General features: G+C 36.9%; 1 protein-coding gene and 1 non-coding gene across 2 annotated transcripts in view; one reads left to right on the top strand and one right to left on the bottom strand.

Moving 5' to 3' along the window:
• The window catches only part of DOCK2 (dedicator of cytokinesis 2), a 4,134,711-nt gene that overhangs the window by 2,967,231 nt on the left and 1,142,376 nt on the right, over positions 1-25,104 (bottom strand). Inside the window, exons 20-21 of the mRNA XM_044069535.1 lie at positions 6,389-6,478; positions 6,174-6,274 (exon numbers count right to left, since the gene is read on the bottom strand). Coding sequence (XP_043925470.1) covers positions 6,174-6,274; positions 6,389-6,478 — 191 coding nt within the window. The remainder of the gene's footprint in view (positions 1-6,173; positions 6,275-6,388; positions 6,479-25,104) is intronic.
• Positions 8,182-8,254, top strand: TRNAR-CCU. The gene has a single exon. It is a non-coding gene; the product is annotated as a tRNA-Arg (tRNA).

The raw sequence follows: 25,104 nt of genomic DNA, 5'->3' as shown, positions 1-25,104 counted from the left end.
AAGAGATAAGATAGTATGTGTATATGTATGTCCACACACACACATATATATAAATATAAATACAAATAACACGTGTGTGTACACATACATATACACAAACACACACACACATATGCATATGTGTGTATATAGTCATGTTTATATATATATATATATATATATATATATATATATATATACACACACACACACACACACACACACACACACACACACACACACACACACACACACACACACACATACACACATGCTTATACAGACATTGTCAAAGAAACAAACTGTTGCATTGCATTTAATTGACTCCACTCATCTATGCAATGTTTTATTACAAAATAAGAAAGAGTTTTGTGCTGGGCAAGCCCTTCTGCATTGCCTGATACCCCCACTACTGTAAATATACAAATTCTGAGATCACACAACAGTGGGTAAAAGGACAAACTTCCTTATTTCCATTAACATACAAGGCAATGTCAAACCCAGAGCTGTTGGACATGCTACACTTAAAGAAATCCCAATCCCTCAGAGCCACACGCTCCAGGGATCTAAACCTTGTCATCACAATAAACAAAACATGCTGGAGGTATAGGTTCCTGACCCAGAGACTCCCCAGACTCTGGAAAAGACTGCCCATACATGTCAAGCAGAGCATCTCTTTGGCCCTCTTCAAAGGTAACCTTGACGATTAGATGGGAAAAGGAAATTCACCCCAGGAATCACATCAGTCACCCTGCTAGACAGGGGTCCAGGGATATAATTAGTGTGGAAAGAAATAGCCAGGGGAATTGTTATGGCTAGGCTTGTATAGACCCTAGGGCCGATAGCCTAGTACCAACCTATGAACCAAATCTATTAATTTTGTGCTACCTCCTGAAATGCTTTGATACTCACCAACCTAGAGTGATGCATTCTAACACAAGCAGTACATGAAACTGCACACATAAATGCAGCCTAACTTTATAGCCATACACAAACACCATTCTATATATAACCTTACCGCAAAAAACATACAAACACCAATAACAAAACCTCTGTAATCTTGTAAGCATAAACACAACACATTGCAATAATGCAGACTGCTGAAAGGAATTGCTTGAAAGAAACAATGATTCCCATTTTGATATATAAACCACTTACAAGGAACTAAACTGTAACCATATCTCTATTTCCTAAACATGAAAGCTTTTGTATGGAGAGAAACATAGATTTTTGTTGTTTAGTCTTGTTCAGCATTTTGGAAAGTCAATCATATGTTCTCGACCATATGACATTTGACTTTCTGAAACTTAAGTCTAGATATATATATATAAAATGTTTTTAAGGGGCAATGTATAAGGGCTGCTAGGATGTCCTCGACTAGTGAAATTATGTGTAAAGAACTCAAATTCATCAAGTCTATGTTCCTTAACAGAGGACATCCTAGTCTACTCTTGGAGAATATTGTCCACTTGTCAAACAAGAATGGGGTAATAAGTACCCCTCACTGCTGGGAAAGGGTCTTATTTGTAAGGTTAGTGAGGGCCTTAGTAGTAGAATTAGTCAACATGTATGTGTGTTGACGTATTCACCTTTTGCACAATGCATCAAAAATATTATTTATGGGTATTGGAGTTTGATTATTGTTGATAAAGCTTTAGCAGAAATCCTGGGAAAGACGCAGAGTTTTGTTTATAAAACTGGACCGAATATTAAGAGGCTATTGGAGATGAGAGCTCATGGCAAACCAAAATTTGGAGGTACAAGGAAATGTGGGTGTTGCAAACAATGTACACCATTTGTGAAGATGTAGGTGTCAAGTTAGGGAATTACAACAAGACCTACATTAAATGCAGGGCAGGAAATTGTAACACCAAATAAGTTGTTTATATTGCAAAATGTGTGTCCTGCCCTGCTTATTATATTGGAAAAACAGAGAGGCATTTTAGAAGACGTATAGACGAACATTGTTATAAGATAAAAATGAAAGATTCCAAAAATGCCCTCTATAGACATATCTTTTCCTATGGGGAAACACATTGTTTCAGATTTTCTATTATAGATACTGTAGATATTTCACCTTTTGGTGGGGATTGGAAAGCTTTATTAGCCATGAAGGAAACCATACGGCAGATTTTGACATGCTACACGATATCCTGGTATCAATGAATTCATTAGTATTAAGCCATTTTTAATACTGTCATAATGGATGAATTAAAGTTTATGTGTAATAATTTTAATATACATTTTTTAAGGTTTAGGTTTAATTTATTTATTTATGTTCAATAAAATTAGTAAATAATATTTAGGTAGGAAGTTTTTATGTTTTTGACATGTTGCCCAAGATTGAATATAGTAGTATATGTTCTTTTAAATGACAATTGATTTTTGGCGCCAAAGGGGATTTTAAATGATTTTGAAACAGCTGTTCAGTGTTCTGAGGAATTCTGTTACAACAGATGAAAGTGCTTAACCTAACACAACTAAACTTCAATACAATAAATAATTTTTTATCCCTGGCCGAGCTGTGGACTTCTTTGGGCTAACTGTGAGCTGTTTTCATTTTGGAAGTATCGTTTTACGGAGGTTTGGATAATTTATATATATATATATATATATATATATATATATATATATATATATATACATACACATATGTATATGTGTATATATATATATATATATATATATATATATATATATATATATATATATACACACATGGGATCACTACGGAATACTGAAATTCCACAATCCCAAAATTCTGAATCCCAAGGACCAGAATCTTGAGATTGCAGAATCTCAAACGTAGTGAATGGGGATTGCCGTACAGTGCGGAACAGAAACTTTGCTGTTCAATTCACTGTAGTGCGATCTCGGAGTTGGTATATTTAAGTTGCAGGGGGCCCACATGGGGGTTGCAGGGGGGCTTGCCCCACTGTATACATGTTAGAATAGTTTGTTGTATGTTTTATTTTATTTATTTATTTTAAGTTTCGAGATTCCGCAATCTCGAAAGTCTAGTCCTCGGGATTCAGAGTCTCGGGATTGTGGAATTTCGCTATTCCGTAGTGATATATATATATATATACATATATATATATATATATATATATATATATATATATATATATATATATATATATATATATATACATGCCAATTTGTCAGTCTTCACATTTTTAGACTTCTAGTGTTTATCAAAAGTGCTGTACTGGCTTCCAATACACCAAAGTAATAAAGAAGTATCTGTTACAGGTGGGCAAACCCCTCATTCCCACACCCCTACAAGCAATTATATACTAACTCCAACTTGGCATAACAGTGCAGGTAGAAGGAAATCACTCTTAATGTGTTGTTCTGACTTTGTACATAAGGAAACCTAGGGCAAAACTGTCACCAATCACCTAGAAACAGAAGAAAAATCTCACATTACTGAATGCATGAACCCCCAAGCTGCATAACACTGCATCTATGCCAAGCTTCATTGTTATCTAAAAATGGACCTAAATAAAAAATCACCTGCGAAAGTAATATGCAGCTGACCAGCTTGTGAAGCATTACTGCCAGCTAAAGTTTCAGTAGACAGAGTGTGGTCCAGATGTGCATACGCACACACATACACACAGTAATATATTTTATTTAAACAAGCACGCCTTCTTTAGCTATCTAGATCATATAAATGGGAAGATTCAAACAGACTTAGAAACATCATTCTGGTCAGTTTATTGTTGAAACACATATTACTGCTATCAATATAACACTATGTCCTGTCAGCTGCCTCAACTTGTGTTCTGTGTGTAATGGAACACACTCAGCTAAACTATTTGGATTTTGTACTGCCTACCAAACTTACCATTTCACCTCTTCTGTTCTCCCCAGATCAAATATGTCTGTCTTTGTATTAGAGTTTTTTTATGACGCATGATGACTAGATTTATCATATGTGCATTGGGCAAATTCTGAAAAGAATCTTTCACTAGCTATTTCTGCTGGAAAATGTACAGCTGTTCCTTATCCTCCTGCTTCACATATGTCCTCCTAGTTCCAGGCATGAAACTCAGCAGGTCACATGAAATAGCTGATATTGAGGGCGGACAGTAACAGCAGATATATTTATGCACAGTTTAAACATGCATTTTCTCTTCCGTTTTTTTTTTTTCTTGGCGAAACTGAATAATAAGAGCCATGAATAAGGAAACTATCTGAAAATTTCAGGGTGGTCTGGCTAGGCTAGTTTGACCCTGCTGTGCTGCAAATGAGTCTGATCAGAAAAAACATTTCCTTAATTTTACACACTCTGCCAATCTATGCTATTGAAAACTATACTTAGTCATGTCAGTCTCCACGAAAATCTATAACAAACAGAGATAAAAGTTCATTTAACTAATTTCATCCGACAAGAAACAAAATGCATCCAATATTTTCTTTGGGCCACTAACCAGGAGAATGCTGTGCTAATCAAGCATATTTCTTTGATCTTTCTCATTCACAGGTAAGGGCCGGGGTACCAATATTTCAGTTTCAGAGCACTTTCAGTGATATGAATTCTCAGCTGGAAAGGTGAGCATGTGCTGTATCACGCACCTAGGTTATTCATTACGCAAGAATTTTCATCATAAAAAATAATCAACAACTCAGAACAGTAGCATACAAAATGCCTGCAAAGTATTAAGCGAAAGCTGGATTCTTTAGCATAACTTCTATTATACATGCAATAAAAGTAGCTCTAACTATTAAAGCCAGAAAGAGTTCATATGTAAAAAATGTTTACAAAGGACTAACATCTAATAAACAGATGATCTCAAACTGCGAGAACCAGTCAAAAGCAGAGTGGTACTAATTATTCATACAGCAGTCAAGTTTTATTTCTGAATGTGTTTCCTTCCTTCTGTGTACATTTATAAAGTGTTTTATATGGTTGCATTGTACCAAAAGTGCAGCTGTGTAATCTTTGTAGAGGCTTAGTTTGATGGCTTACTCTTTTCCTTCCCCTTCATTTTGAGCACTACAACCTCACTGAAAACAGACACATCACATGCCTGATCTGGCAATTATGGAACAGCTTTCCTTAGAAGCTGGGATATTTCAATCAAAGACACCACAGCACTGATAATGCAGTGGGAGGAAAACAGTTCTGAAAAGCAGCTGCAGGTTAAGCTCAGTCCAGTAACACAACTTAAAATCAGCTGGTTGAAAAAAAAAAAAGTCTTTTGGAGCGAAAGCAATAGCTGACTATATCCAGCTAAGGACCCTAATATGAACTTAAGCCAGTCCAGTGGCACTAACATATTTTATGACTGGCCACTTGGTCACACTGAGATCATCAGATGCTTCATTTTCCAGGAGCACAAGTAATACACGGAACGGAATGCAAGCAGTTCTAAAAGGGGGACAAACTGGCAATCTCTTGCCTCTCAGGCTAACACCTCGGCTACCATGTTTCCATTTTTGAAATTTTAGCACACATTAATACGATACAAAATATATTTTTGTTTTAATTTAATAATTAAAAAAGTAACAATGAGGGCACTCATCTGAGCAGAGCTTACATTCAGCAAGATCCTGTCAACATGATAAGGGGAAAAATCTTCACCAAATAAAGCAATAAGCACATTATCAGTCTTAATGCAATGACTGTAATTTTTAATTGCATACTACAAGCAAAGAAACCATGATTATAAAGCACACATCATTTAATTATGATTAACGTTATCACTGGTGTTTCTCTGAACTGTGTGCATTATTAATTTCTTTAGTTAAATGTAATTATAAATATTATTTTTGGGTATCCAGGGTATTAAGTAAGACGCATGCTACAACACACTAGCTGATATACTTTATGAGGCTAGTGTGTTGTAGCTAGTGTATCAGCTAGTGTGTTGTAACATGCGTCTTACTTAATACCCTGGATACCTAAAAATAATATTTATAATTACATTTAACTAAAGAAATTAATAATGCACACAGTTCAGAGAAACACCAGTGGTAACTTTGATCATAATTAAATGATGTGTGCTACAACACACTAGCTGATACACTTTATGAGGCTTTCCATAAACACTTAAAGCAGCAGTTTATGGTTACGTGATTTTTAATCCATAGGGATGCTGCAAAAATTCTGAACAATAATGAAGTGGTAAAGAGTAAAGATATAACATTCCACTCAAATTACTGAAATATAGTCGTTAACTTACTTATAAGCCAGAGTTGCACTGAAGTGCAGTTTGATATAGGCTTCAAGTACAGTGTTGAAGTGCTGAAACTTCCTGTCTGCAATCAATCCAATTATGTAGATCTGAAATGAAAGAACTTGGGGATTAGGAACTGCCATATCAGCATGCTTTATGTTCGCAAGCTACACAGTTAGCAGAAAATGTATTCAGGAGATGGATGGCACTTCATCCCTTACCAGTGCATCAAACACAAGAATGTCATATCTGTCCGTATCGGAGTATTCCATCATTATATTAAATAAAGCATCCAGTGTGTCTTGAAGAAACTAGAAAAGTAAATATAGAATATGCCAGTATAAGTGACTACTGCTTAAATATCATTATTAGTTAAACATTATTTAACACCATTATTTAAGCTTCATTTTGCATTCTTCTGAGTCTGAGATTACACCTAAGAATGAAGGTTTTACATCAGATATGCTTACTGTGTACTACACAATACACATGAAATGCAGAAACAAAACAACCACATGACAGACTGCTAGACATTTCTGGACTGTCGGAAACCTACACTTTACAAGACGTTCCACTTTACTAAGACGTACAGGCACTTTGAGCTGTGACAGCCAGGCTGTCTGATAAATGCAATTATGAGAATGTTTCTACAATGCACAGCTGTAACAATATTATCTGCCATTTGTCATCACAATGATCTTTTCATATTGTCCTGTCCTGCCATATTATTTAGCTGGTTACAATAATCTTTGCCTTGTAAGTCAGGATTGTATATGAACACAATAGTGACAGAACATGTGACAACAATACCAAACCAGTCCTTCAGATATACAGATGCAGACTTGGAAGACCCCCATCATTGCATATAAACATCTTTTTCTTATTTTGTGTAACTGTTTCGGTTTTATTTTTGATTTAATTCTTTATATACAGTATGACTTACTTAAAATAAATGAATGTTGTTAACACTGCGCAACAACACTGTGATATTTCAACACTCAAACAGTGTATACAGCATTAATAGCACAGTATGCTACATCAGCTTACTTTCAAGTATGGCATTGATGAGACAAAAGATTGTGCTCTACAAGTGCAGTGTTAGGTTTTTAGTATGGTATTATGCACACCATCTAATTCCAAGGCACCAGTTATTTTTTCTTAAAAAAATATTATCAGTCTTGTTTCTTTAAGTATAATAAATGCAATGCTCCTGATCAATGTATGCAGTGTAAGGTAAGTTAAATCAGTATTAGTGCCTTGCATACTCATGATTCATAATGTGGCCAGATTATTAGTGAAAATGGCAATGTTTGCCTGTAGACATCTCGGTTTTGGTCTCATGTGTCCAGGTCAAATTAATGTACTATACAAAACAGTCAGTAATACAACAAATTATTTGCTTCATCTGACAATCAGTTGTGCAAAACAGTTTAGCTGGAAGTGAAAAAAATATAGAAAAACAGTGATCAACTGAAAAAGATACAGGGAGGGAATGAAGAACTTAGGAACAGAAAAGACACACAGAAAAACAATGTACAGCATAATTAAACTACGTTTATAAAATGCTGGAGATAATTCGGATTGTGCTCATCTCCACATAAGAGCTAACTGCTAAATATAGAAAATATAACGGTCTCTAAAATAGCATTCTTCTAATCACTGCTTCCGATCTACAGCTCCCCTGACCACTATGCTGGGGTTTTTGACTAACCTCATACTGAACTAATTCAGCAGAGACCCAGTAACAGAGTAAGAATGTTAACATTTCTAAGCAAACCCAATGAGCACTACTTCATCAGACACACAGGAACTGGCTAGGAAGAATAATATTTCCGAGCAAACTCACTGAGATGATGTATTTGCAAAAATAACATTCAGTTCCTGGAGCAGAAATCAAACTTTCATTCACCAGCTCCTATATCTTGGCCTCCAGTCTACATCCTGAGAAGAAAAACAGGTTGCCTCAATCATGAGTGTGTTACATCTGCAACAACCTTCGTTTGATGAACATCAGGCCCTAATGGCCTAATGGATAAGGCATTGGCCTCCTAAGCCAGGGATTGTGGGTTCGAGTCCCATCTGGGGTGATACAAACTAGTACAGAAAAGAATAAAATCCCAAGAAGGAAAGACATCCCTGATCAGTATCAGCAAGAAACTACGATCCCTCATAAAATCATCCATGGCTAGCTTCGAACGAAAAATTGCCAAGGACTCCAAAGATAACCACAAAGTGTCCTTTAGCTATGTCAAGAACCTAAGTGGAAACTCTCAGATCTGCTCAGAGTTAGTGCAGAATGGTACAAAATACACTGAACCGACTGATATTGCCAACATTCTAGCAGACAGGTTTAGTGCAAACTTCACCCCCTAAAGGGCCCATAACCATACCAGAAGAATGTACAGCCCCGGCAATCACTGACACACAGGTTAAAACAGCCCTATCCAAAGCCAAAAACACAGCTTCAATGGGATTGGTCGGTGTCCTAGGCTGTCTTACACGAACTCCAAAATTAACTAACCCCTCACCTAAACACACTGTTCAAACTCAGCCTCTCTACAGGCTATGTACCCATAGAGTAGCGCACAGCAACAGTTATTCCGCTCCACAAAGGTGGAACCACAACGGACCCCGGGAACTATCGCCCTATAAGCCTGACTAGCCTGGTCTGCAAGGCTATGGAGCGCATTATCATGGAACTCATTAACAAAGACATTGGGAACCTCCAAACATTGGACCCTACCCAGTTTGGCTTTGTTAAAGGCAGATCATGCCTCCTAAACCTGGTGGACTTCTTTAAGACAGTTATCAAGGCTTTAGACGAGAGAAAGAAGGTCCACACAGCCTATCTAGACCTCGCAAAGGCTTTTGACACCATTCCCCATTCTGGTATAATAGACAAGCTCACCAGCCTGAACATAAACCCCAATGTCACGAGATGGGTTGTCAATTGGCTCACGGATAGAACCTACATGGTGAGAGTTGTAGGCTGTAGGTCCAACTCTAAACCAGTTACAAGTGGTCCTGGGACCCCTCCTGTTTGGTATATACTTCTCAGAGGTAGAAGCAAGCACAGGAGGACTATGGCTGACCAGGTTCGCAGACGACTGCAAACTGGGGGCCATAACTGACTCTCCGGCTGATACAGACATCCTCCAGAAGGGTCTCACTGAAACGGATACCTGGTGTCAAAATCATGGCCTCAAGCTAAATGCCAAAAAGTGCATAGTCATCCCCTATGGAAAAAACAAAGGACCCACGAACTACCACATACATGGTAGTCTCCCTAAATACAGAAAATGTAATAAGGGATCTGGGGACCCAAGTAGATAGTAATCTCTCCTTTGATAATCATATTGCCAATGTGGTTAGAAAATCCTTCTATGTGGCCCACCTAGTCACAAAAGGGTTCGCATCTAGAACAAAAGAGGTTATTGTGCCCCTCTACTCATCACTCATCAGACCCATCATAGAGTACAAAGCCCAATTTGGAATGAACCTTAAAAGACACATGCAACAGCTGGAAAGACCACAGAAGTACCTCACCAAGAGGATTACTGGCCTCAAACAGATGCCCTATGCAGCCCGACTGAAGAAACTCCAGCTGTACTCAGTTGCATACCGCTTACTCAGAGGTGATCTCTGCCTGACATACAAGGCCATGTCCAACCCAGAATTGATGGACATGCTCCACCTAAAAAAAACAAATCCCCGAGAGCCACATGCTCTAGGGATCTAAACCTCACCACAATGATAAATAGGACGTGGTGGAGGGATAGATTCCTGTCCCAGAGACTCTCCATGCTTTGGAACAGGATTCCAATCTACATTAGGCAGAGCCTCTCACTAACACTCTTCAAGAGAAACCTTGACGAGTGGATGGGAAACAGAAAATTTACCCCAGGGATCACTGCAGTGGCTCTGCTGGACAGAGGCACAGGGAACTAATGGCTCTGCTGGACAGAGGCACAGGGAACAAATCTAAGGGGGCGGTGAAAGCCAACACATTCTGGCTAGGCTTACAGATGCCCTCGGACAGTTAGCCTAGTACTTACATATGAACCTATAATCAGGGTCTGTCATGTAGCATGTGATCGAGGCTAAGACAACTGCAATCTGTGAAGCATATTGTTTCCCCAGTGAAACTCTTGGCATTACACTAGTCCAAACACATTAATATTACTTCTTTCTTTGCAAAGAATGTTTACCTGTAGTAGACACAAAAAAAATACTTTTTGTTACACAAAGTGATAGACGGAAAAAAAGTGAGGGTGTTAAGGGCAAGTCTGTATTAGCACCACAAGAACTGGACACATTGCCTTTCTACTAAATTACAGGCAGTAGGAATGCATCTTGCAGTGAAGGCAAAATACTAATCATTAAGTAGTTCAAAGAAATCCTTTTCAATAATTTGTTCTAATGTATCAGGTCAGCTCCCCTCCCCCCATTCTTCTCCCTCCTTCACTCGCTCTTTCTGTACTAAATTAGTGTATTTTAAGATTCATTAGCCTAGTACTGAATAACAATTTGGTTCCCTATTTTTTATAAATCTTTCAAAAGCTCTTCATTTGTTTCTCTTTTTATGTGGACCAGACAGAGAACTTATACTCCTAGTTTGTACTTAAAACACTCTTACATAGATGCTTCCCTAGAGGTTCTATACTGCATTATACAAATCAGGGAAGTGAGTGCATCTTTATGTAGCTTCTCTTTCTGGAAGTCTGTAGTTCATTCTTTCTCTACAATTATCCCAAGTTATATGTACTCTGGTTCCTGTTATTTATGTATTTCTGGCTCTGTAGTGTTTCTGCATCTTAGCAGTCTTACTTTTTCATATTAAAAGACATTCCATTCTTAGTTTTCCACTTTAAATTTAGAGCAGTTTAGTTTACAAGAATAGTGTGTGTGCGTGTGTGTGTGTGTGTGTGTGTGTGTGTGTGTGTGTGTGTGTGTGTGTGTGTGTCTGTGCACGCACACCCTCATCTTACACAGATTTTATGCATAACACTGCAGGATAAAAAATAATATCCACTTTATACAAAGAATAAGAGGGGTTCTAACATGATCCCTGTTGTATACCCCTTCATAATATACTTTTGCTACATATTTCCTCTCTCATTTTAACATTCTAAGTTCTACCTTGGTATAATTCTTTTTTTCCTTATCATCTTTATTAAATGTTCACACATGACAAAGGCACTTTACATTTATATAAATGAAAACATACAAAATGATACCACTTTATTAAACCATCCAGTCATTGTCAGTTAAGCATTATATGGCTCATTCAAATTCTGCCTCTTAAACCTCTTTCCTGCTCCGTATATATATTGTGCCCACAATTCCCATTTTCCTATGTAGATTACTCCTTCCCTTTCTAAAGATCCCAGTTCCAGTTGCTTTATCTCCATTACTATATTCACTACGTCTAGTAAAGTTGGTCTAGTCTTTGATTTTCATTTTCTAGTAATTTTTTTTTTGGCAGCCACCATAATTAAACTCAGCAAGGCTTTACTATGTCTAGGCAATTCCCATTCTGTAGCATAACAAAAAAATCATCTCCACAGTCAGTCCAATCTGCTCACCCAGCATCTCTGACAGAGCGGTCTGCAGAGAATCCCTAAAGTCTGCCAGCTCATTACACTCCCAAAAAATATGTTCCCAGCTACCTCTTTCTTGCCTGTTATACCTCTATCCACCTGAGGAAAAATTATTTGGAGTCTACTTGGCGTATAAAAATACCTATGTAAACACTTCCAGGCAAAGATCCTAAATCTTCTAGACTCTGTTGCATATTTGGAAGATATACATATATATCTTCCCATTGTGTCTTTGTGTATTGCTTATGCAGTCTCTCTTCCTTCCCAATCCTTTCTAAGCTCCTCTCATTGATTCATATAATTATCATGCAATATTTTATATGCTTTACTAATTATTCCTTTTTCAACAGCAGCTTCTGTTCTAGATTCAAATAAACTGTACCAGTGCTGGTCTTTCATTTAGCAGACCCCTATTTCTTTCTCTTTGCCTATACTCTGATATCAATCCTTGATAGAGAAGGCAATCTCTGACCTGCAGTCCAAATATATTCTTGGCCTCTTCCCATTCTATTACCTTTGCCTTTCTAGCTATTTGCTCCCAATACCGTGGTTCCTTTGGCAGTTTTCTTCAATAAATTCCATCCCCCTCTTGCCTATTATCTGTATCCCTGATCACAGTTATACCTATCAGCAAAATCTCTTTTCTCCATTATTGTGCTGATTTGGTTCTTAGAATACTCTCTGCTGTTTTATGAATATAATACTGTGTATGATTTTGGTTGTTCTCCTTAAGAGTTTGCATCCAAAAGCCCAATCTCTCCTTATTTCTTGAGCTTCATCCCTGTGTCAGCATCATTCTTTTACACTTTGAATTATAGTTTTTTTGCTTATGCTATGTATAAGAGCCCTAACTGTGTTGTTCTAAAATACCCCTTCAAATTATGTAAACCTAGTCTGCCTTGTTTTATTGATAGAATCAGCTTATCTCACTTGACCCTTGCTGTCTTCCCTTCCCAGATCCTTCAACTCTTTTTTAATTGCTATCTACAACTTCTCCTCTGGTTGATAAAAGTATGCCTGACCTGTGTATTAGACTAAAGGGATTCAAAACATTTTAATGGCTTGTATCTTAGTATCCATATAACAAAACTTCCAGTTTCTCAATGTTTGTGTTATCTTCTGTTTAGTCTCTTCCCACATATCCTTAGTTGCCACAGCAGAGTCATTTCTAATCCATACTCTTAAATACTTCATTTTATCGTATTCCCATAAATATGGATATTGTTGGACCAATTTGTGTGTGGGTACATAGTTTACTATTTCCTTTGTTTTAGCTTCATTAATTTTGTATCCCAAGAAGATTTGAAACTGTCTTAAAGTGTTCCATAACACTGTAATAACCCTTTCTGGTTTTGTCTTGTATAATATAATATCATCTGCAAATAGAGCCAACTTTCCTTGACTACCATACCAACTATATCCTTGAATTTCTGAGTCCCTTATATTCTTTGCCAACTGTTCTAAATATAATGAAAATAACAAAGGGGAAAACAGACAACCCTGCCTGGTTCATCTACTCAAGCAGAAATAATTGGAGAGGACCCCACCCATTTTAATTTGTGCCTCCGATCCCTCATATATTCTTCTAATCAACCTTATAATTAATAAATCAGGGAAAGCAAATGTTTCCATTACCCTGCTCATGAAGTCCCCACTCTACTCTGTCAAATGCTTTTTTTGCATCAAGACCCACCAATAAAAGTGGTACTTTCTTACACTCTGCTTCCCTCTGGATCATCAATGTTCTGTTAATATTGTCAAATGTTTGCCTCCCCTCCACAAAACTGCAATGATCCATATCTATCAATGTTGGTATCACTTTTGCCATTCTTTTAGCCATTACAGACATAAACACTTTATACTCATGGTTTGGTATTGAAATGGGCCTGTATGAAGCTGGATCCGATGGATCTTTACCCTCTTTAGGTATTACCATTACCACTGCCTTCTTCCAGGATGCTGGTACTTCTCCTCCTCTTAAAATACTGTTAAAACCTTCCAGATCTTTGTCTGTTTTTCTCAACTAACTTCCAAACTTCCACAGGAATACTATCTATTCCTGGGAACTTTGCTGTAAATTGTTTATACACAGACATTTTTATCTCATTCCTCCCTATTCTAACTGTTAGTAATTGAGCCTCATCTACCTCTAACTTTTCATATTTAATTCTTTCATAAACATTTCCATTTATACATTTTCTTGATTTCCATACTTCTCTGTTTTATACAAATTTTCATAAAATTTCTGAAATATTTCTAATACTTCTACAGGGTCTCTTGTTATCTTCCTTGTTATAGGCTCCCTGAGCTTGGTGACTGTCCTTTCCAATTTCTGTTGCATGAGTTGTTATACTAGAAGTTTTGGGCTCTAGAATTATTATCAAAAAACAGTTCCTTAACAGCAGTCTTTATAAACTCATGCATATTATCGAGGTCATCCTTTATTTTCTGTTTAGCATTCTGAAGTTACTCCTTTTCTTGTTATGAAAGATTCCCCCTATTTTGCAATACTTTAACATTTGTCAATCCCTCCAAATAAATCTTATTACTGTTTAACCATATCTCCCTTTCTTTTATTTACAACCTAGTTTTAAACTCCACTTCAGTTTTATCCCACTCCTTGGCTATGTTTTCAGAAGATAACTCTATCTTCTTCTCTAGTAGCTCCTGAATTAATTCTACAACTAATTTTTTAAATTCCTCTTTTTTTCAACCGGTAGGTGGTAAAGTGTCAGTGTCTCATTTTCATTTCATTACCTTGCATTTTTATTTTAGTTTTTTATTGGTGTATGATCTGAAATAGTTATTGGGTGCATTTCAAGACCTTCAATTAAATGTACATATTCCTGTGAAATATAAAATCTGTCTAGCCTAGTCCAGTTTTTCTATCTCGGTGAGCAATATGTAAATTCACTCCAGACTCCTAGTGTTGAATTCACATCTTCCATGCCAAACATTTTCATACATTTCTTCAAAAATCTACCTTCCCTTGTTATATTTTCCCTTCTAGGCCCCCCAAACACATCTTCACTATAGCAAACCAAATTCCAGTATCCACATATAAATAATATTCCTTGCTGAAAAGTGATTATTTCTCCCAGAATTTTCTTAAGCTCTATTATAGTAGTTTTAGGGGGGATATAAATGTATGCCAGTGTAATCCTCCACCCTCACCAGTAGCCCCTTAGTACTATGAATCCTCCATTATTATCTTTTTTCCTCGTCTATCACTATTAATATAAATACTCCTCTTTTCCTTTACCCCAGATATTCTGCTGAATAACCATATTGAAAACCCTTCTTTATCAAATTCACATGTTCAGTTCTTTCCAGGTGTGTATCCTGTAGCATAGTTATTTGCACTCTGCATTTTTAATATAGTTCACTACTCTCTTTTTTATATTATCTGTAAGACCACTCAGATTGAAAGAGATTACAAAAAGCATCATTTTCTTACATAGGTTCATAGGTTCATAGATATAGTTATTATTACCCCCTTTTATATATATATATATATAACTGCTCTTTTGCTAAATGCCTAGTTCCAACTTTTATATTGCATGTATATACTGTTCAGCAAGTTGGCTTTTTATACAGTTGTTTCATGTATTATCTATTTGGCCTATGTCACATCTTACATAACCTTTTGTGTTTTTGAAAGCCCTCAAGCAGAACAAACAACCCCCTCCAGAAAAAAACCCTCCTAAAACCTATGAACTTAACAATAACACACAAAACTATGTACATCTTCAAATACTGAAGTTTTTGCTCTCTAATAAGAACATTAAGTTCTAAGTTGATAGCTACACAAACAGGCTAAAGTTAAGCAAAACGACAGGTTGGCCATGCTAAGATGCATGGTACAGCCTGTGCTATTAGTAAGTGCTATTTGATTTTGTATATCTTTATAACTCTCCCAGTTGAGAAAACACTTCAATGCTTTCAGTAAACACTTTCTCCAAGCCATTTCTCTTTATGTAATTGCCTTCTAGTGACATGCAAACTGGGCACAAAACTGCAAAGGATACCTTGTTTATCAGAAAAAAAGCCTTACAATATTCCAATTTTTTTTCAGTTACATGCTTTGTAATAAACTTGTTACCAGATAGCACCTAGGGTTTTTATCCAGTCATTTCCCTATGCAAGCATGGGAAAAACACACAGATGTTTCTTTTGTCATACTCTCTTAACCGGACCCTTCTGCTCTTCCCCCATCTCCTCCTCTCATTTTTTTCATTGCAGTGTCTACATTTCTTAAAACTGAACAAAGAAAAAGAGAGAAAAAGGGTAAACAAGAAAAATAAAAGCACCTGTTTATATTAGTTTCCCCATTGCATTTGAAAAAGCTGAGAGAACTTTACTTCAAGTCTAACTGGTTTTGTATTATTTTAAAAGATGTCACACCTGAGAAAACCCGATTGTTTTCAGGGAACATTATGTCCTAGTCAATTTCTCTGTTCTTTCTTCTTCTTTTCCCTCAGTCAATCCCCTTCCACCAGACTGTCTCCGGTTTCTCTTCATCAGATTGTCTCCATGGAGGCATGAAGACCAGCTACAGAAATGCTATTTAGTACACATATTTGCAAGTGCTAGAAAAAAACTTACCATATTCAATATTCTTTTTCATTTACTTGCTCTCTGTCTTAAAACAAAGGTCCTTAATCAGTCGTTTCACCATGCAACAATGAAAAAAGCACATTCATTTGAACTCTGTCATGCCCCCTTAACCAGGCTCCCTTTTCCCTTTTTTTATCATTACATTGCCTATGTTTCTCAAAACTGCACAAAAGGAAAAAGAGAAGAGTGGCAAAAAATAAAAACAACACCTGTTTACATTCCCCATTACACCCAAAAATAACATGCAAAGAAAACCATGCAACACAGATACAACATTATTAAGAAAAGAAAGTGTTTTCTTTATTTACAGTTACCATTCTCCTCTCTCTTCCTCTCCCCAAAGCATTTTCCAAACATCAATGACATGAAGTAGTGTATATACTTTACAGTCCCCCACTCAGCAAACAAATTTTGAAGAAGTCTAATATTTCCAGATTGTTTTGTGCTGTCATACTTCACAAATATAATTATTGCATTGTAATCCCACATTTCCACATTGTTACTGATTTTATTACTGTTCTTCTCCATTACCCAAATCCTGTCTCTGCTTCATTTCCAATGTACTCTTGATTCTTCCAGTCAAGTTTCATGCTTCCTTCCTTCTCTCCAACATTTTCCTTTGAAATACTGGAAAAGGTTTCACAGGCGCAGTCTCTCTGTGTTTTTTTATTACCAAAGGAACAAGAAGCTGAATCTCCTTCTGTTTCACAGCTCAGTTTTTGATTGGACAAACTTCTGCATTTCTTCCTTAGCATGCAGTTCATCAAAAAATTATTTTGTTCCTTCAGCGAAGAAAACCATGAAGACAGCTGGATACAGCAGCTAGAATCTCACACCTGCATCTCTACATTATCTGAATAGAGGGAAGAATTTACTTCTCTTTTGCCTGGTGTACAATGAGCAATCTTTATCCACAAACACTCTGCTGTCACCTACTTTTAGTATTTTTGTCCTTCTGTCACAGTTTTGACAGAATCAGCTCTTTCTCCTGGTAGGATTGCATCCTTACTATTAAAGGTCTAGGTTGCTTTCTTTTAGCCATATTTGGAGCATGCACATAATGTGCCCATTCATCCAATAAGTCCTGCTATGATATAGCTGAAACTCTCAGCCTTTCCCTATGTTCTGTCCTCTAATTCTATTATTTTTTGAAACATCTCTTCCTAAGCAGTCCCATATTCAGTCAGCCTTTATTTCATTTCAACCTCTGATTTTTGCAAGTTTATCATCTCATCTAAATATCTGCTTAAAGCTTCTTCCATTTGTTCAAGCCTTTTGTTGTTTGGGTTAATATACTCCATTGGTGTTTTGTTATTTTAACCAGGTCTGTATGCTGTTGTCTTACATCATCCTGTAGATTATTGGAAGTCATGTCTGAAGGTTGCGTTACTTTTTGCTGAACAGCTGCAAAACTCTCCCTAGTCAGTGTTTCCTCCTCACTTTTTGTAGTTGATTTTTTTCCAGGTCTTCTATATTTCTTTATTCCTGGCATCCAGGCAGTATATGTACTAGCCAGTTACTGAAATTCACCCATAAACACAAGTCAACTGAACTTCTCTGCGGAGTTTCTGTTTTCACACTGGGAGAGCTAGAAACAAGCTGTTAGTGTGCAGCTATCTTGAACTCCCCCACCCTGACATAATTCATGATCCAGTTTGTTTCAAATTAATTTATTCCTATACGCCTCATCTTCTTAGTTTTATTATGGTCCTTCATATTAAATGTCTTGTTGAAATTCAGATAAATTGTGTCTGATTGTATCCCTGTGCCTACTTTTTGAACAACTGAACCAATGATGTTAAACAGTGACTGAATTCTTTTTCTTACCTCACTACAGGGATATTGATTTCATTCTTGTATTCCTGTTTAAATAACTCCTGCTGAAGGACTTCTGCTAAGCACTTTTCCATGAGTTTAGTTAAGACACTTAACAGACTAATGGGCTTACAATTTCTTCATTACTGCTGTCTTTACCAGTGAATACAAGATCACCATTGCCTTTCTAATCAAATGGCACCAGTGTAGTTTAAGAACACAAAAACTACAGATCTGACAGCATTTACACAATATTTTTTCTCCTAGATTTTGTAGGACTCTATAAGTAATCCAACCTCCACCCAGGCGATTATCTGATTTACGAATTATAACTTGTTCTCATATGATGTGTTTATTTACTTTACCTCAACATTTTAATCACCCTTCAACTTTAGTGTTACTTTCTCATCCCCAAATTTTAAGCAAATATTCTGTGATGAGTGCAACCATATTTTATCTGATTCAATACCTACTTCAGTTTTTATTAGATTATCACAGAACGTTTTTTTCCTTTGTAATCCTTGTATGCTTAAAAATCCTATTTCTTCCTCCTTTAAATCATTTATCAGTTATATTTCACTGTTTGCCTTTCATACTTTAACTTTTAAATCCACCAATGAAGTTTGCAGTTATTGATCATATAGTCATTGTTTTTAACTTTTTTATGTATTTTATTCCATCATTTATTATTTTTCAATTTTATAGAGAGTTTTCCATTTCCTTTTCTGATAATTATGGAATACATTCTTCCATGTATTGCCTCCATGTGTTCCTTAATTTTGTACATTTTTATTCCACTGATATATAGTGCTTCCCCATGTTATTTTGGGTTTTGTATCCTTTTGCCCTGGTTACAGTTATGATACTTTCGTTTTTACTATATGACTTACTAATCTTTCTTGCTCTTGTATAATCTATACTTAACTCCGTGTGACCTCTGGTAGGATTACTTCTTGTTGGTGATGCCTTTATTTGTACATTGGAATGCACGTTATCTGTCTTGGAGTACACATCAAATAAGATTATGAGATCATTTAAGTGCCACTACAGCATGTCTTCAATACACATATCAACTAATAAAAGCATCAAGCAACCACATCTGAACTATTTATATAGGACAGTGCACACGAACAGAGACTGATTAAAATCTGCCAGCTATTAATTACCCACCCAAAGCCAAGAGTAAACATACACTCCTACTTGAAATGGACAGGAAAGATCATAATCCAGGAGCACCCCTCCCTATCAGGATCATGGGGACAGCATACTCATCATGCCCAAAGGACTGAAGCAGTGATTCTACACCAAGGCGAGAAAGTAACCAATTCTTCTTCTCACATGGAGAGCCGACTCTCTATTCACCAGACAAGGGAGTCCAGGTTTTCTTCCTAGATCTAACAGGAATTTTCCACACTTCACCACTGGAAGCATTTAATTGGTAGTTTTTCTGAAACAGCCTCATAAAGCTGTACAAGCCAGAAAGCTTGGTTACTAGAGTAAGAGATCAACACAGGCCTTTAAGAGTTATCAATTTGATGCAGAGTGGGAATAATCAGAGCAATCTTGACACTCAGCTGAGGATGTCTGCAGGCCTTCTCTTCTCCCTGGAATGATAAGAAGTTAGTTAGTAGTCCACTTGTTAAGGAAAGAACCTGCCTAGCAACAAAAAGACATTAAGCAGAGACTGAAGCCCTGTACAAACAGCCTACTTTTGCCAGACAGACAGTCTATCAAAATGCTATTTAGGCCACCCCAAGAGGACAAACTCAAGAAAACCAAATGATAAAAGAACATACCTATTACTGCAACCCTATGGAGGCTTCCCACTAAAGACAATAAACATTTAGAAATACAAGGTTGTTCCAACATGGTATTCTTTTTTGAGGAAGGCAAGATCTCCCCTGATTCAAAAGTTGAAGCAGATCTCCACATTAGCCAAGGCTCCTCCAATATAACGGCCTTGAACCTGAATAGGTGAGACACATAATTAAGGGCTTTAAATCACAACGTGGCAAAGGAATGCACCTTCTTAACAGCCCTGTCCTACTCTTGGGCACCTTGTCTGCCGGCTGGGCAGGATTGGAAGCTGGACGTTGGAAATGCAGGGTACCATTGAGACCACAAAAATACAGCCTTGGGATGCTGAGGCAAAGTGCCACTTCACTCTACTAGAGAACAATAAAGACATAAGCATTCCTGTGGGCAGCAGCAATACATTGTGGATGCCTGCAGGCTTGTATGACAGCTTCAACAAAGGCTGTCTCCAAGGGAGGGGCAACCAGAGTAGCTAGCAATGATGCACCTCAGGTCAACCTAAATCCCAGGTATAAGCCAATTCCCATTGTCACATAACCTCTTTAATACAGGTTTCATCCCTTGAGTAGCTCAGACGTTTCATCCATCTTGAAAACAAGGAATCCTACACTTGGCCCCTCCAAGGGGAAAGCTAATGGGAAGGATGCCCTCAGCTTCCCATCTCTTGACTTTATGCTCTAAATCACACCACAACTGGCAACAGTGTGAAAACATAACTAGCATGTATGGGATGTCTGGTTTGGCATGGCCAATACTTGTTATAAGCATATGGAAGCCAGCAAGTAAGGAGGAAAGGACTGCATTGGGCTAGGTACAGACTCTATCAGATGCCTATATGTGAAGTCTTGCACTCACAACTCAAGATCTTACAAAGAAAAAGAAACCCTGCTTTACTACTAACTTCTTTTCTTACTCTTTAGTTTTATGCAATTCTGTTCTGGCTTTATATCAGTTTTAGTTTACTATCATTGTTTCATTTCCCCAAATCTTCTGGGTTTCTAATACCATGAGAGGAATGGACTCCATTCCTAAGTCAAAGTATGATTAAAATTCATGAAATTAGTATTGTTTCAGTCTTTGATGTTAACAAGAAGTGCTCTTTGCACCCACAAATATGCTCAGAATTGACTCCTTCTGCACTTCATATGGAGTTACATGTATCAGTAACATATCTAAGTATGACTGTAAATTATTTTTTTATAAGAAAAATCCACAAAACACAGCTTTACCAGTCCGGTAACCTCCACCAAAGTAGAACACAGCTTTTTTTATAAGACCCATTGCACCTACTAGTATTAGAACTATCTGGGTATCCTTCTTCCACATTGCCCTCATTTCTGCTTGTAAATCCTGGTATTTTATGACTTTGTGTCTCTCTGTACACAAGACACTGTAGTCACTGGAAGTAGCAATTTCAATGATCAATGCTACTTTTGTCTTAGTTTCCTCAACTACTACATCTGGTTTTCTCGCATCTGTTTTTTTGAACTGTTGGCAATAGGTGATCCCATGTGATATAAACTTCATCATTTTCTATAATGTTTTGTGGCTCATGTTTCCAATGCTTCTCAGTTACTTCAATATTATAATGTTTGCATACGTCTCAATGTAACAGTCTTGGTACATTATTATGCCTTTCAGTATACAGTCCTTCTGCCATTAGTGTATCTCACCTAGCAACAAGTTGTGCGACTGTTTCCAATTCTGTTTCACAAAATTTGCACTTGTCTCTCTCTCTCCCACATGTTCAATGGACTTTGCAAACCAATGCATATTTAGTCCATTATCCTGGGCCACCAATATTAACCTTTCATCTTTTGGTTTAAATTCACTTCTCCTTAACCATTCCTTTGTTCGGTCCTGATCGACATGAGGTTATTCATGAGTTTTCTGGACTTGCAAATATATTTATGCATTTTCCAAAATTAACAAACACCAATAATGCCCAATAACCAGTGTAAAACAGATCAAATAAAAATAAACACTGGCAGCAACAGAGGAACAAACAAACCGGTTTAGCGTAAAATAATTTATTCAATGCTTTCGTTCATAAGACTTCATCAGAAACACAAATCTTCCTTTCCATTCACATTCTTAAATACTAAGGAAGATTTGTATTTCTGATGAAGTCTTATGGACGAAAACGTTGAATAAATTATCTTACACTAAACCAGTCTGTTTGTTCCTCTGTTGCTACCAGTATTTATTTTTATTTCATTTTCCAAAATTCTTGACTTTTCATTTGATCCTTCACATTATATTCTTTCTTTTATTTTTGGCACAGTTGCTGCCTGATTTCTGTCTTACTTCCGGTTTGATTTTCATTCCCGCTTGACACCGATATGCTTCTGCTAAACTAAGCAGGGAAGTCATCTTAGACATACTCATGTTTTAAAACTTTCACTATGGTTGGATGTTGTGAGGTCAGCAGAAATATATGCAGTCCTACGACTGCTGATCTTATACATGTAATCAATTTTGAGAAGGCTCATACCTCCTTCAGAACAGGGAACATATAATCTTGGTATATACTGATTTTTTATAAATCATTTCATAAGCATAAAGCATTTTTTTTTTGTTTTCCTGTCCGGCTGATCCAATACCTTTTGGGGGCAGTCAATCACTCTAAAACTGTAAGTTAGGACAGGCAGAGCAAATTGGTTTACTGCCTGAACTTTATTCCTAGATATCAAAGCTGTTTTCAATATTAATTTTATTCTTCTAAAATATTCCTTACTAAGTGTTTTATTCACATCTGTTCATGTTTTATTGCTCATCCTTCATCAATTCCCAAATATTTATACACTTCTTCTTGCTCAAAATTTTTATATCACATTCCTGTCCCAAACTGATATTTTCTTTGTGCTGCAACTTTCCTGTTTTAAAGGTTGCTTTTGCACATTTATCAGGACCAAATGACATTTTTATATCTAAGAAAATTTTGACCACTTGTAGTTGCACTTTCAGTTCCTCGTCTGACAAACTGTACAGTTTTAAATCATCCACAAAAAGAAGTTGAGAAGTCTTTACACTTTGCTGTTTTCTGGGAGACAAATTGTAGCCATGACCTAATCTGTTAAGTAGACTGCTTAATGGGTTAAGGCCAAGACAAAACAGCAGTGGTGACACAGAGTCACCTTGGAATAGCCCCCTTTGAATTTTTATCCCTGAAATAGTAATCTGTCCTTTATCATGATTTAACTGCAAAGTGATTTGACATGGTTTCATGGTCGCTATAATGCAATCGATAAGTGTAGGTTATATCTTATACATTTGCAAGCACTCTTTTATCCATGAATGTGTGATGCTGTCAAATGCTTTTTGGTACTCTATTCATGCCATACTTAGATTTGTTCCCCTTTTTACAGTTCTCCATTATGACTTTATTGAACAACAAAATGACCCTTTGTTCCATATGACTTTCTTTGCTACCCCTTTGTTCTGTTGCCATGATTGAGTTTTCTTCTAAAGGACTATAAACTCCATCTGCATCAATTCACTGTCTAGCTTATGCAACATCAGAGGGCAAGTTATTGGTCTACAGTTTTTAGGATAGCTTGCATGTTCCCCCTTAAGTAGGACTATTGTTTTTCATGTTGTATACCAGGTTGGTATCTACTTGGGGTGCGCATATAAATAGTACTTACTCATAGCTAAATTTTCATGTAAGGATGTTAATACTTTTAGCCAGAAGTTAAGTACTACATCTGGGCCTGGGGTTTCCAGTTAGGAACTTTTTTTTAATTTTGTTTCAATTTCATTGGTCATTACTTCATCCCATTTCATAATCTGTACATTTACGCTTCTTATTCATTCTTTTACTTCTTCTATTCACTCAGCATCTTTGTTATGTTCCACGAGATCTTCATAGATATTTCTCCAAAATGTGTTATTTCTTCTTTTTTGGTAGTGTTTCAGTTACTTTTACCTTGTTTCCCAGTTCTCTATAAAAATTGTTTGCGTCATCAATAAATTGCTTATTTTGTACTTTTCCTTTATATTTATTTGCATATCTTCTAATTTTTTCTGCCTGTGCTGATATCTTTAGTGTATTATTTGCAATAGTGTACAATAGTATACAACAGATCCTATTCAACCAAAACCTGAGCACTGGCTTCATCCCAGCCGAGAGGCAGACAGCCACTGTCATCCCTTTGCACAAAGACGGAGCGTCTACCGATCCAGGAAATTATAGACCAACTAGCCTGACCTGCAAGGCCATGGAACAGATTGTCATGGACCTCATTAACAAGGACATTGGCAACCTCCAAACACTCAATCCCACACAGTTTGGTTTCATCAAGGGGAGCTCATGCCTGTTAAATTTGGTCGACTTCTTGAGACAGTCACCAAAGCCATGGATGAGGGGAAAATGGTGTACATCGCCTACCGTGACCTGGCCAAAGCCTTCGATACTATTCCCCACTCAGGTATAATAGATAAACTCTCTCAACTAGGCATCAATCCATATGTTACCAGATGGGTAGCAATCTGGTTCACTGATAGAATCCACCTAGTCAAAATCACCTCAAGCAGTAGACTCGTAACGAGCGGTCCACCCCAAGGATCGTTCTTGGGGCCTCTGTTGTTCGGAATATACTTTTCTGAGGTGCAGGCCAAAACCAGTGAGCTATGGCTGACCAAATTTGCAAATGACTGCAAGCTGGGTGCTGTCATCAATTCTCCTAGTGATTTAGGTATGTATTATCTAGTAAGTGTGAACTTTGGCAAGATAATTTGGATAAACAAGAAAGGGAGGTACTCACATATTTGATGCAACAAAATATTAGAATAATGAAGCTGGACAAAGGAGGAGGTCATGTTGTTTTGGATGTTCATGAATACAATCAGAGGCTGTATGATATACTTAGCACTGACACATATGAGGAAGTCACCAAAAATGAGCTTAATTCAGCATCTAGAAGAATTAATGTTTTGTTGAATAATTTATTTCTGGAAAATAGAATGGATATTGATGTTTATAATTATTTGCATGTTATTTCCCCTACCATCCCTTCTATTTTGGGTGCTCCTAAAATACACAAGGATGTATTTAATCCACCCTTCAGGCCCATAGTTGATGGTCGCAA

The sequence above is a fragment of the Protopterus annectens genome, chromosome 4.part0 (assembly GCF_019279795.1).
Source record: "Protopterus annectens isolate FY-2018-M chromosome 4.part0, PAN1.0, whole genome shotgun sequence".
Classification (NCBI taxonomy): domain Eukaryota; kingdom Metazoa; phylum Chordata; order Ceratodontiformes; family Protopteridae; genus Protopterus; species Protopterus annectens.
This window is presented reverse-complemented; position numbering and strand designations above follow the sequence as displayed.